This window comes from Mycteria americana, chromosome 1 (genome assembly GCF_035582795.1).
Source record: "Mycteria americana isolate JAX WOST 10 ecotype Jacksonville Zoo and Gardens chromosome 1, USCA_MyAme_1.0, whole genome shotgun sequence".
NCBI classification, from domain to species: domain Eukaryota; kingdom Metazoa; phylum Chordata; class Aves; order Ciconiiformes; family Ciconiidae; genus Mycteria; species Mycteria americana.
In genome coordinates this window covers 74590290-74604703 of record NC_134365.1, presented here as the reverse complement: position 1 = coordinate 74604703, position 14414 = coordinate 74590290, and the positions used below count along the sequence as shown (strand labels likewise).

General features: G+C 42.5%; 1 protein-coding gene across 42 annotated transcripts in view; it reads right to left on the bottom strand.

Moving 5' to 3' along the window:
* The window catches only part of SOX5 (SRY-box transcription factor 5), a 723931-nt gene that overhangs the window by 293744 nt on the left and 415773 nt on the right, over positions 1–14414 (bottom strand). For 15 of the 42 annotated variants that reach the window (XM_075505982.1, XM_075506001.1, XM_075506292.1 and 12 more), the window contains exon 1: positions 4119–4251. The exons of the other annotated variants lie outside the window; for them this stretch is intronic. In XM_075505982.1, the coding sequence (XP_075362097.1) occupies positions 4119–4156 (38 nt within the window). In that variant the 5' untranslated portion in view covers positions 4157–4251. Of the gene's footprint in view, positions 1–4118; positions 4252–14414 lie in introns of those variants that run through there. 42 annotated transcript variants of the gene reach the window in all.

Here is a 14414-nt window from a genome sequence, read left to right as displayed (position 1 = left end):
CTAAAATTCTCAGCAAACGCAGCAGCAGAAGAAAGCTTTTAGGGTAACTTTAGCTAAGAAAAGCACTTAGGAATACGCAAAGTTTCCTTTTAGGAAAATGATTTCTCCATTTGACAGTGTTGGTACAACCCCAAAATAAATTCAGTGGGAGTCTGAAATGACTCGTGCAGTGCAGCAGTGAAGCAGCTAAGTATATTTTTTCCTCCCAGCAGAGGCTTGCTTTACATCCTTGAGCCTTTCCTTTCTACAAGCCAGTCACTAGCACAGAGAACGTTTCGAGTGCACAGAACTGGTGACTGTAAATGTTAAACTTGTTCTACTGTCCCCATGCCCAAGCTCCCATCCACGGCCTTTTGTCTTTTCTACCTCTTCCTTTTTTCCTACGGAAGCACTAACCCATCCTTCTTTCTTCCATAAACACTGCATACCTCTTTACCTTGAACTGGCACTTTAAAAATAAAAAAAAAAAAAAAGAAAAAGAAAAGAATGAAAAAGAGAAAGAGAAAGGATGTCACTCTGTCCGGATGCCTAGCGTAGCCTTTCTCTCAGTCTGCAGAGAAATGTAAATATGCAGTAATTAATTTGGGTTTAAGAACATTCCATACGCTAGGGACATTGTTAAGCAGTCACTTTATCTATTTTTCATTTATCAGATTTTATTAAGACATTAAAACTTTATGTTGGGCATTTCTGAGATTTTATCATTCTGTAAATTTCACAGCTGTCCACAATGGTTCTGGCCGCATTCTCTCTACCTTTTCCTCAATGAAGTAAACTTTCTTTCTAGTGTGGCCATACTTGTTATATTTAAGTATAATGACCCGTCTTAAAAAAAAAAAAAAAAAAAAAAAAACAACAAAAAAACCCCCAAACAAACCAAACCCAAACAACAACAGAGTTATTCTTTTCGAGACATTTAAAGCAAATTCAGAGTGCCACAGGTACATCACAAAGTACATCCCAGAAGTTATCCTTTCCCCGTGTAACAAACGGAGCAGATTCCAGTTCTAATTTCTTCCTTCTGCAAACATCATCCCCCTCAGCGTACGCATTCTGATGCTCCTCTCAATCAAGCAGCTGAACCGCCACAAACAGAAATAAAGACATGCAAGTAACTTCTCAAGAAAGGACGAAAACCCTCACATTTTTGGTACGGTAATTAATTATACATGCTAATTCACAAAACCTACTGCAATTTACTAGTGATGCTGAATGAATTAATGAATGTTTATTCATCTGACACTGAGGACCATTTCCATTTCAAGTGCGTATCGCAAATGCCCCCTGATAATGGCCACAGACACACAAGAGAAGTCCCCTTGGTTCAGATCCCTTCAGTTGGGGTGACTGAAAGTTTCTGAACTGTCTGCAGTTTACCGGGATACACTGAAACATCACGGGAAAGACGACAGGGAGAGAAGAACCACCTCCTGAGATATATACAGACACTCTGAGATCTGAACTGCAAACAACTTCGCTTGATAAATCTTTACCTCCTTGTAATTTGCTATTCAAGTTTAAAAGGGAATAGTGGGAGATGGATAGTAATGACAAATCTGAAGTCGGTCATGCAGCTACGACATGCTGGACCCCAGCGACTGCAGAAATGTGCTCCAAGAACTGTGTTTACTGCGAATCTGAGAAAATAACCTGCCATAAACGTCTAAAAAAACAATCATCTGTGCATCGTGCATACATACACACGTGAACTCTGTGAACATGTGTTTGTCGGAGGGTCTGTGCATCTCTGTGTAAGAGAAACTGTGTCCTCATGGCTGTTTTCTGATAAACACACATATATTACATGGACAGTATCTACTCTGTGTATGTGTGTGTAACTATAGTCAAACACACACAATGTAAACAAATGGTAATGATTAACAGAGATATTGGTTTGTATTACCAATTTCAACTGCAGAGGGAAAATTGTAAAAAGAAAAAAAAAAAAATTATATGTCCCGAGGTTTGTTTTTATTGCTTCCCATTTCTACTGCTTGCTATTATCTGCATAGCAAAAGGAGAGCAGCGTATTGATTATTTAACTAGAATGTTTACAAGAGCAAACCTGGGATCTCTGAAAATGAAACATATGCGGGGGGGGGGGGAGAGTAAAGAAGCTCATTCTATTTCTCAGCAATAAGTTTTGTCCAAAATTATTTGTTTATATATAAAAACTATATAAATATATATTTAGAACGCAGAGAGACTTCAGATAAAAAAAAAAAAGGTCCCCCAACAGGAAAATGAAAGGACTTCATTCTGCTTCACAGAGTTTGCAAGTATTCTGTCGATCACAAAGTTCAAAGAATAATCAAAATAGTTTGCTTACGGATTTCTATGTATAATCTTAGTGAAGCATATGAAATACTCAAATCTATTAATTGTATGAACAAGGCAAATGCATGATCGTGATGCTAGGTCAGATTCGACACCAGAAACAGTAACGGTTTCCTCAGGTAGTTGAACTAAGTTAATACAATGCTCGTGAACAAAACCAATTTTGTTCTATTATTGTAATGATAACAACCCAAAGAAAAACGCGAAGTATTCCAAGTTAAGTCTGGAAAATTAATTGTATTAAAGACGACCTTGGAGCAGTGCAACCATGCCAATTCTACTTTCTAGTAAGGAAGTGTTCTAGTCGCAGAACGAGGATTGAAAGCGTTAAAATAGTTCTTTTCTGCGTTTCCCAATTTTATTTTTCTCCGATCTTTTAATTCAAGCGTTCTTTCCTGTCCTTTCTCTGCATGCGTGTTCCTCAGCCCACTTAAAATGTTTTTATCTTGCCTTCTTTCCTATGCCTTTACTATCAAATTCAGTAGGTTTGAACGATGAACAGCTTGACTTAGCATATTTTTAACCAGCTGGTCTAGCACCTAGCTTGTATTGCATAGTCAGATACAACCAAATGTTTATACAGGAGGTAGCTTTCACGAAGATGAGAAAAACCTAAGTAACGCGCATCCTGGCGTTCTTTTATTTACCGCTTAGAAATGAAAGTTTGGATTGTTTACTGCATCCGCACAAGGGACTATTAATAACCTTTAAAAATGAAGCCGGAGGGGAGGGATGCCGGATCATCAATGGACGTGCATACAAGCGCCTGAGAAAACATTTCAAAACCTCTTAGGAGCGCCAGATCATATGAAATAGGGACTAAACTCCCGGAAGGTCACAAGCCGTTGCCAGTGACAGCAAAAACTTAATTCCAGGCAGGGAAGGCTCCTGCTTCGGGCAGGGGGAGACGGGCGCGTCTACGTCATACCCAAACCCCGCTCGTCATACCCAAACCCTGCTCTTGACACTCCGCGAGAGAGGCGACGGCCAAAACTTGGAGGCAAGAGTTTCACTTTTTTCTTCCCCCCCCCCCCCCCCACCTCCTCCTCGGGCAGAAGGATGTTCTCCTGACGGAGGGCCGGGATGTTAACTTGCCTAAAAATAATCGCTCCTGCTGGATCAACAAAAGGTCATGTGCTCGGCGGAGCGCCTTCCCAAGTTTGACGGGAGGGTGAGGTTGGAAGTGGAACCCCCCCACCTCGCCCGCTGCCGGGCATCCTCTGTCGCCCGGGGAGTCCCCGGGCAGGGGCGGGGAGGTGCTGCCGAGGGAGGCACCTCGCTCGGTGTGCCTCGGCGGGCCGGTTCGGGCGGGCTGCAGGAGGGCACGGCAGCCTCCCAGGCAGCAGAACAAAGCTGCGCGCCGCGGGCGCACCGCCGGGGCGGCCGGGCGAGGGGCGAGGGGGCTCCCCCGCCCCGCCCCGCCCCCACCCCACGCCCGGCTAGCTGACACGCCGCTTGAATAGCCAAGGTAATGCTCGGGGGGGGGACGGGGGACGGACGACACACCGCGGGGGGAGCATCTCCCCGGCCTGCCGCCGAGCGCCGGAGTTGCGCGCCCGTCCCCGTGTGTCTGTGTGCGAGCCTGCACCGCGGGCAGCCGATCCGCGCACACGCGCGCAAAGACGCGTGCTCATATAAATAAATAAAAAAAAAACCCCAACAACAACAAACAAACCACAAAACAGAACAAAAAAAAAGGGGGGGGGGGGGAAGACGACACCACCACCACCCCCCCCCAAGGCAAAAGGCAGCGGCCCCCCCGCCCCAACAACTCGACTCACCTTTCAAACTCCTGAGGTAAATCAGGGTCAGTTAGCATGCTGGAAAAGCACAATTTCCCTTTGTCACAGCAGCCACCTATGGTCGCCTCCAACTGAACCTGTCAAGTGAGTCCAAACCTTCTAAACCGATTGATTTTCTCTCTCTCTCTCCCTCTCTCTCCCTCCCTCCCTCCCTCCCGCTCCCTCCCTCCCTCCCGGCTCGCTCGCTCTGAGCGAGGACTCCTTGACCAGTCTCTTAAAGGGGCAGCGCGCCTCGCAGCAGGCTGCTCGCACAGCTCCCCCCACAGCGGCGCGGCGCGCCGCGGCTGCGAGGCACCGGGCGACCTCAGGGTGCCTGTCCTCCCCTTTTAATTCTGCTCGCCCGCCGCCGCCAAACGGGAAAAGTCAACTCGTTGCATGTCCTCAAACCCGGGGGGGGGATAAATAGGGGGGAGGGAAAAAAAAAAAAGCCCGACAATCCACCTAAACCGGCAAACTAGGAGCAAATCCCCTGCGCTGAGGAAGATCAGTGGAGAAAGATGATAAAACAAGAGCAGACTGATTAAATTGAAACAGTTATCAACTCTCTCGGAGTTGAAATAGGGGAGAAAAGATTAGACACATAAAAATGTTACCAAAGGCATTTGTGCTCTGAAGAATTTTCATTCCTTTCTCTCCTCCCTCCCTCTCCGCTCTCTCGCTTTCTCTCTCCCTCTTTCTCTCTCTTTGGGGAGGGGAAAAAAAAAAAAAAGAAAAAAAGAAAAAAAAAACCACCCCGCACAACAATCAGGCATTGTTCTGAGGGAAGAAAAGCAACTTTGACAGATTGAAATATAGCAGAGGCCCCTTCAAGGAAACCTGTAAACAACTTGTCACTCACTCTGTCGGTCTCACTGTTAGCTCTTGCTTTCCACAAAGTGCTGCGAACCGTCCTGGCAACAAACCCAAAGTTTCCTCAGCTCCAAACTCCATCAAACAGCCCTGTTGTGTGCAAGGGAAAAGGTAGCCACATGCCAAAACAGCGGGCGCGCACACACACACGCACAAACAACAACAAAAATAAACTTTCCGTTCGTCTGCTGGGGCTTTTCTTGTTTTCTTTTGCCCCCTCCCCGGTTTTTCCCCCCTCTGGGCGCGCAAGAGGAGTCCCTCCGCGGCGGATCTCTCTAATTTCCCCTGCCCAGACAGCCCCCGATAACGAGGCGGGCGAAGCGCGGCTGCAGAGCCCCTCGGCCGGCTGGCGGAGCGCAGCCTCCGCCGCACTTCCAATTAGCTAGATACAAATCTGGCAGGCGAGGAAGGCGATCAGGTAATGGCCCTTTGACACGCGGGGACGGGGCCGCGGGCAGCATCCGCGCGGGACGGGACGGGACGGGACGGGCCAGCCCCGCATCCCGCCCCGGCGGCCCGGGGACACCCGCGCCCGCCACCCGCTCCGCCCCGGCGGGGAGAGGGGGGCAGCGGCCGGGAGAACGCCGCGGGGAAATTCCCGTCCAAGCCCCGGGGATTAGCCGGGGGCTACTCTGGAAGCGGAGCGGACAATGCCTCAATAGTCTGCACGGCCCGTGTCCAGCCTGGCACTGAGCTCGCAGGGAGGGGGGGAAGAAAAAAGAGAAAAAACCCTGGTCTCCCTGTTCTTTAGCACACACATGCACACACACCCACACACAACCACATATCTATACTCCATTCTTTCCAGTTCCCCAGCCCTAATTCCTTTCTCTCTCCTTTTTTTTCCTGCTTTCATTTGCAGCTGGACAACATTAAGGGCCTTTAAAAACCACGAGGTTTTGACCCCACAACAGTTTGATTAGGTCCACTGCCCCCTCTCTTCCCCTCTTATCCCTACCTCCCAGTGGCACGGAGAAAGCAAGTTTACTTTTTGAAATACATACACATACTTGCACAGAGCATCCATAAAATGTTCAACATTTTCATGCCCATTGGCTTAAAAAAATTCCAAATAGAAAAGCTTATTATTTTTATTACTATCCAACAGCTACGCTGTTTAATCTGCTCCTTTTCCCTTTCGATGCGTATGTTATAAACCAGGGGGGCTCACACAGGGGCCAGTCAATCCAGTATCGGCATAAAGGCATCATCAGCTAGAAGTCTGGGATGATCATTTAAATCACGAGTAGCAAACCCGCTTGTAACTTACGCACATCATCCCCAAAGAGCGTTAGACCATCCACGAAACAAAACGCCGAAGCTAAGTTTGCAAAGGCGCCTTCGTTGCAGTTCATAAAAGAGGATCTGCGAAGGCTGCCTCCAGTCTGCCTTACACCACCACAGCGCTGGGAGCCGAGTCGCGTACAATCTGTCAGCTTCTGGCATGAGGTAGATCTAATGGCTCCTCACTGTGGGGCAGGGTAAACTGACTTCCTTCAGTAGCCCCTAGCAAATAATATTTTCCACAGAGGTCCATTCATAGGAGTCTGACAAACCTGGTTAATATGTACAAGGATTTTTCATTTGTTATTTAGTAGCTAGCCCTTTTAGGACAGCTATGAAGTAGACATTGAAAAGGCAGCAGATGATTAAAAAGAACAATTCCAAATACTTTCTCTTTCATCTGAGGGTCTCAAACCATGTTAAGTCTCACGTTACTCCTCTGCAGGTAATAAATATAATTAGGGCCGATTCCAAAACTTTATTTGTATTGAAAAGTATCTCACTCCACAGGGGCTCCATTCAAATCAGCAAATCTCTGTGTGGAGTAGGAGGCTACTTAGTAGGAGAATTTGGCCTCAAATAAGGAAACTGAGATGCAGGCAGGCTTAGTAGCTTGCCCAAGTTGACACACTTAGCCAACTCCAGCAAAAGGATGAGAAACAAAGATCCCATGTGCCTCACAGTCGACAACAGTCCGTACGCTGCTGAAACGTGTATTTCAGCTGTTTTTCCCACAAAGGCATGATTTTTACATATACTATTTGGTTAAAACATACTTCATTGCTGTATTCACATTTGTAGGGCCCCTTTTCTTGGTCCTTTGTTTCCCCCTTGATGCGCCATTGCCCATCCATAAATGCTGTTCTTTCTTTGCCACTTCTTGCTTTGCTTCCCCTATTTCCTCACACTTGGCCTTGGGAGAAGTCTGCAGGGAGAAGCCACTCAGAAGCCCCAGCTGGAGGAAAATTAAGACCACCTTCTAGTCAAAAAAATTTCAAGAGTTTTGGCAGAACAGGACTATCATATTTTGACTGCATGTTCGCTCCACTCAGCTCCCTAACCTCATATCCTTTTTTTCAACTCAGCTCCACTCCACAACTGCCCTCCGTCTACCACGTCCTTCCCTTGTCTGTTCACATATATTTACCCCTTCCTATGTCATTTCCTATTTGAGCTTTTTCAGGCTAATGATCACATACTCCTCTGAGCTGGTATTATGCCTAGCACAATGGGGCTTCTTGGTTGCTGGCTCCCAGCTAATATGATTGTAAACCAGAGCAATCGCCGTCAACCTCAGGAATTATGGAAGAGGACATTGGCTAGACTAGGAAGAAGTACAAAGAACCATAACGGGGGGGGAGCAAAAAAATGTTCAGGGGAGAAAACAAAGATAACTGAGCAAGAGGGAGAGCTGAGAAGGGGAGAGGAAGTGGAAGAAAGGAAGGAAGTAGGGATCATTCCCCTGAATGCTTCTGACATGAACCCTTCTTTGCGCTTACCCCAGTTTACATTTACTCTTTCCGCAATACATTTTGTGCTCAGGTACCTACCCCTTCTTCCCGGTTTCCTTCATTTTACGTTTTCTGCAACTACTGAGATCCCTCTCCCAGCTGAGTGGGGAGGAAACAGAGTTGGGTCCGAAAAGGAGAAAAAAGTTACTGTTACTATTGTATTAATATTGTATTGTATTACTGTATCATTGTATTGTTATTATTGGATTATTAACGGTCTATTGTACAGTTATCGATAAAATTATGTTCTCATAGTAAGTTCAACTGCAATCGCAAGAGGGAGAAAAAGCAAGTTAAACAAATGGTTTGAGGGAATCTCTGAAACCTTTCTACAAATCATTTCATATTAACTTTAAGGCTTGCTTTTTAGAAATTGCCAGGACATATCACAAAGGCCGCTATCATATCAGAAAGTGGAAAAACTGAGGAACTGGGATAAATAACAACTGACTGAGAAAGAAGAAAATGTATATCATATGGAACTGTCCAGTTTTTAACATATGAAGTTTTATCTTGTCCTGAGACTTTTGACTAGTAACAGCAAGCCCCAATACCCCTTTTTACCGAGCAGGTTGTACTTACAAAACCCACTTGCAACCTGGGACATCCATGTTCAGTTCTCTCAATTCTCTTCCCAAACTGAGAATTCAAGAAATAAGTTCAAATATCTTCAACTGATGAGAACAATGAAACCTCCTCCTCCCCCCCCAGCAGTTCAGTGAATCTGCATTTCTCTTGCTTTGCTTCCTTTAAGGGGTGCCCAAAACAAACAAGTCCAGGTAAAAGAGGACAATTTGGGTTGAACTAAACAAAAAAGCTCTGATTTTCATTTGGGTGAGGGGAAACAACTCAAATCATAAACGCCTATCTGAATTTTTGTGCTTAACTGAATTTTTTTCGCTATTGTTGTTCTCCAGTTCAAGAGGTGAACCAAAAAATCAATTATCCACCCAGCTCAAGTTAGAAATAACGTAACTCTGGAATATTGCATAGACAGAATCCACAGGTCTTTATACAAGCATATTGGCAAAAGGAAAACCTTAAAGGAAACATTAATTTATTTTTTTTTAAATCATCAAATGATAGCACTTCAGCCTGGTGCCTTTGGCAGATACTACAATACAGTAAGTAAAGGAAGTGCTGGGGAAAAAAAAAAAAAAGAGCTTTTCGGCTTTTGTTGTTTCCACTGTAGACTTTAATAATAGAGACCTACAAAGTCCAAGGAAATGTAAGATGTTCCACAGAATGATTTACTGGAAAATTCTCACAGAAAATATGCAAAACTCTGAAGATCCTAAATGGATTTTCTTTTTTAGGCACACATCCAAAACAACTGCAGCATTAAGAATGAATCTGTAAGATTTCTAAGAAAAGGTGTTTTGGAACAGGTTACGAGAGCGTGGAGGGAGAATAGAGTGGGGTTGATGCATTTACTATGAAGAATATCTCACAAATAATGAGTGCTTACTTCAGAGTATGGAAATGTTTAGCTACAATGCAGTTTGGATCATATGCTTAGGAACAGATTTTTCCTTTCAGCGTGCATGCCTAGCTGCCATTTCCATTAATGGGAATTAAGTACATGTGTCAAGAGGAGAAGTTAACTCTTCGAAATATAACTAATCTATGCTTTTTTTAAAGAATGTAAATGCCACATCAGGCATGTTCGGTGTTGGCAAAACTGAGTGCTGAATATAGTATAGCAAAATCTGAGAAGGAGAAGGCGGTCTGGAGGACTGAAATTTCTGTGCTATTTAGAGTTTTTCAATTTACTGAATTTCTTCAAGGAAAAGTAAAACCATCTCATTTGCAAGTGGGAAGCCCTCATTTATCAGCTATTTACTTGCAATTTCAGCAGGGGCCTACCATCTGCAACCCTCCCTGTAAAAGAGAGCTGACACTACCCTTAAGAAGAAATCTGAGCCTTCATCTAAAATTTGAATTCAAACTTCCCTCAGGGTCACTAAATATTACAATAAAGTTCCTAATAATTTTTTAAAATGAGGTCGGCACTCTTTGATCCTGTCCACTCTGCATCAACCAGGGTAAAGGAACCTCCAAATTAATACAGATGTAAACTATAATATAAATGCATTTTTTAGAAATAAAAATAGTATATGTAAACACATTTGAAAAATTAAATTACATATCTATTTTGGCAAAAAGTAACTTCTAATTGTGAAAACGAGAAAAATTAGAGAGAGGACACATTCCTGATTTTGTGTTGTGCGTCCCCCCCAGTTCCTTTATTTTGGGTACAGCTTGTTTTATTTCTCTACACTGTCAGTTAGCTACAGGGTGTCTTTACCGTTCATCTTAGTAGCCTTGGTCTGCACAGAAGCAGCTTGAAAAAAAATTAAATAAAAAACAGGACAGTTTAAAAAAAATAGTCACAAAAATAGAGAGCATATCCATGGGTAGGAACTGTGCTTGAAATGATTTAAGGAGCTAACTGGATTTCAAATTTACAGTTTCTCCTTAAGGTTCTGAAAATAAAATGTTACTAAAATAGGAACCTGTTGCTCTAAGTCTTTTTTTTTTCCTATGTTCTTTTTTCAGCACAGTTATTTTGCACGGAACGTACCGTCCGGACTGAAGCCCACAACCTCACCTTACACACAGTCTCCCTACTCTGCCTCCATCCTGATCGGGATGATTACTTTCTGAGTGACAGGCCTGTTTACCGTCAGTGCCCATCCGATCTTCAGCCTCTCAGATGACAATGCCAGCAGGAATGTTCCTCCTCGGTGTCATTTCCAATGACTGTTACGAACATGTAAATGCCTGCCACAATATACCCGACAATGAACCTAACTCATTTCATACAGATAACCACTCCCATCAAAAGGAAATTACTCCCTTTTCCCCCGGTGCATGTGCGGAGGAGTGGTTGGTAGAAATCGAGTCTCTTCTGAACAGGCAACCTAAGTTTTATAGCCAAACATAAGCTTCTGAGCCTAAGCATCCTAAACCCACAACTTTGATCTATTTGTAGAAGTAGATAATAATTGTTGAGCGTGATTCCAAGTGCACTGAAATTGAGATCTTTCTGCTTAACCCAGTGGGCCTTTCTGTGTGGCTCCCAATATAATTCTTGCAGGTTTTATCACCACATTCTCATCACTTCCCCAATAACAATTCTGTCTCTTTTTTTTTTAACTCATCCACTGAACAGGGTTAGAGTGATCACATTTTGTCTCTGTATTTCTAATCTGACTGCTTTTTCCACTATAGTCTGCTCTTATCAACCTGTGCACCAAGGACGCTGAGTTTAAAAAAATATATTTGCTTCTGTTGATTGTCTGATGTAAAATAAGCATCACGCAATTAAAAGTGCAAGGGTATTTTGGAATAATCCACAGCACCTAGTCCTATGCATTTTGTGAAGGCATTCCAGCCTTCCTCTTGTGGTCATGAGGTTTGCTCTGGTGTTTGCAATCAAAATTCTCCACACTCACAGGTTCATCTACTGTCTGCTTCTCTTCACTAGAAGCGGTTGTCTTTTAGTGCCATTACGATCGTTGATTACACTTTTAGCGTAGGACTACAGCCACCCTCGGCTAACCAGATTGAGCTCTTTTGCGGTGGGCATGATACAAACACACAGCTCAATTCATGGTTGCCCTCCATTTTATATACTCCATTGGATTAGAGAAAAAGTGGGAATATAAAATATTTCCAATAATATTACCATTTTGTATTCACTTTGTACTGGAAGAGCAGTGAAGAATTAGGTCTTTTGTAAGAAATACCCTCTATCTGAACCACTTTACAGTTTAGACTGTAATTGTAATTAGACAAAGAGCACAAAAAAGGTAACTTTCTTACATTCTGTAAATTGCTTATCTATTTTATTCCTTTTTAGTCTGTATAATCATAAGAATTCATGTAACTGCTATCTAGTAAATGTTTCAAAAAATATAGATGCTGAAATGTACAGTTTTTAAATTCAGAACAAATTTATAAATATATTCCCTTTCTACTGTACCACACACAAGGTCCCTACATTACATATACAGTCTATGATAAGATTAATACAAATTAGTGTTTATTAAATGCACTCTACTGATATTTAACTTGTTACACATGTCACTGGGAAGATCAAACTGTAAATTACGCAATGATTCTAATGATGTTAAATGCATCTCTGTAAGGGAAGGAGTTATAAAACACGTTGCTATCTTACACCTTGCACACTGAAACAGCAATCAATGAGTATGTCGAGTTATGTTTCATTTATAAAGTTACAAAAGCATACTATACCCATTCATTTATTTTAATGGTGCTCTGATGCAGTTTTATGAGTGATTTTCCACTTTTGAGTAAAAGCAAGACTAATGCCATTTGGTTCTGTTGAAGCAAAAAGCTGAACTCCTACTTCCAACACCCAGACTCCAATTCAGCCACTATTATAGAGAAATAAATACGTAAGTATAGTATAAAACAGACCAATGGCTTGTTGTTATTGCTATTTCTATGGAGGCTTAACTCTTCCTTCTCATCTCTCATTACATGGGACAGCTGGAGGCTAGAAACATTGCTGGGGTAGCATGCTGAAGGCCCCTGGGACTGCTTCTGCACCTTGTATGGGGAAAAACTGAGAAAATACTGCTACAGTATTCTGAAGCGTAAGTATGGGAAAACCAGAATATCTGGGGACACTCTTCAAAAGCCCTAATGCAATCCAGGTACAGGGTTGACTACCTTCTACTACCAATTAGCTTGTAAGCAAGACAGATCTTCAGCAGATGCCATTGAGGTATATTCAGAATATAAAGGAATCAGAAAGGAGATATAAAAAACCACAGCCAAAAAAAAAAAAAAAAGAGAGACACCACTGGATTGAGACAAACATTCATTAAGATTAAAATACAAAGAAGTTTCTCAGGAATGTTTATCAAAGAAAATTTATATAATAAATTTTCCTCTGCCTGAAGAAGATCCAAAGCTGAGTGTCTCTTCTCTTGCCATGTAACATTGTACTGAATCCAGACTGCACATTTGGTCACCCGCTTTCCCCCTTAAATAACACGTTCTATTTCTGATGTGGCTCTTGTTTTGTTTTACAAAGTTTAATTTCTCTTTCTTTGTTGATGCATTTTCCTTTTGTCATTATTTCAGAGTTGTGTAAAAGTAATTAGTGACACGATGCCAAGGACTGAACCTCACAAGCAACCTAAATATTTTGATTCACTGAGAATGCAGTCCATAATTTACAAAGTGCCTGACCTCTGTCCAATAAATAAAATAAAATAAATTAGATAACTTCTGCATCTTAACAGCCTGAGGCATACAGAGAGAAATGTCAAAATGCAGAAACAGCGAATGTCACCACATCAGATATCAGAGATAGTCTTTTGACACTTTTCGAGAAACAAAATCACATTCGTACGTAACTTTTTAGCATTTGACCCCACATGATCAATCCTGTCAACCATCTCTCCTGGTATTTGCATGTAGCTACTGCCCTTTCTTGAGAGCAATGTGGTTCAAAATCTGGGCAAAGATTTCACATGTGAGAATGTCACAGGTGAAACTTGTTTTCTAATGAATTCTGAGCTAGCAATAGTATGGCAGCAGGTGTCTCCCAAAGTGCAAATTGAGTAGAAAATAAAAGGAGACAGACACCTACCTTTTTTTTTTAACTGCCCTTTTCTTTTTTTTTTCTTTTTTTTTTTTCAACTTGCCATAAATTTCTCAGAGGGGTCCTAGTACTGTAGTCAAAGTTAAAACCTGGTGTATGCAGTCAGGACAGGCCTTTGGCACAAGAGCAACCATACAGAGCTTTGTGACTACAATCTCTAAAAAGATCACAGTTTTTAAGAGTGATTTGTGGGCCATGACACATAGGGCCACTAAAAAAATGCCCATTATGTTACCAGGGATTCGTGTTTAATTGCATGAAAAAGATGTACATCATTTAATACGAGCGAATTTTCTTATGACAGTTCAAAAAATCACCACAGAATTTAAGTGAGAACTCTGCCTGAAACACACAAACTACAGCCTGCTTCAAAACAAGAGACAGTTCTCTACTATATTATGTCCTACATGTTTCAAAGCAAGGTGGGCTCAGACCAGACAGGCGTTCTATAACGAGAAAGGGAAGTTTATTCCTGTCCCTCATCTCCTGCTGGCTGCTTTAACTCTGGTATATACATTCCTTCATGAAACGTTGGCCTAAGTATCAAGTGGCTTAAAATATAAAATAAACCAATTTTTATAAGACAGAAAAAACAGGCAAGCACACTACCGAGTTTGATACCATGAAGTACGAACCAAAGATGCACCGTGACCCCACAACATCCCTCTGAGGACCACAGCTGACCGGTGCAGGTCCAGGCATCCCTGGTTGGAGCTCATGGCTACACCGGCCAAGTTGGATAGACAGAGCCTGACATGTGTTACAGAATCTCACATGTTAGAGGTGTGGTCTGCAAAGACAGGGTAAGAGCAACTTTTGTCATGGCTAGCTCCAAAATCTTTTATTTGGACACATAATACAGAGATAAACATGTGAGTCTTTTATTTTATTTTTTCTGATATGGAAATACTCTGGGAATCTGGACCAAAAGTGAATTACAAGTTGCATAAAAGACTGTTTCCTATTTTGTATTTGTATGTTTGCATT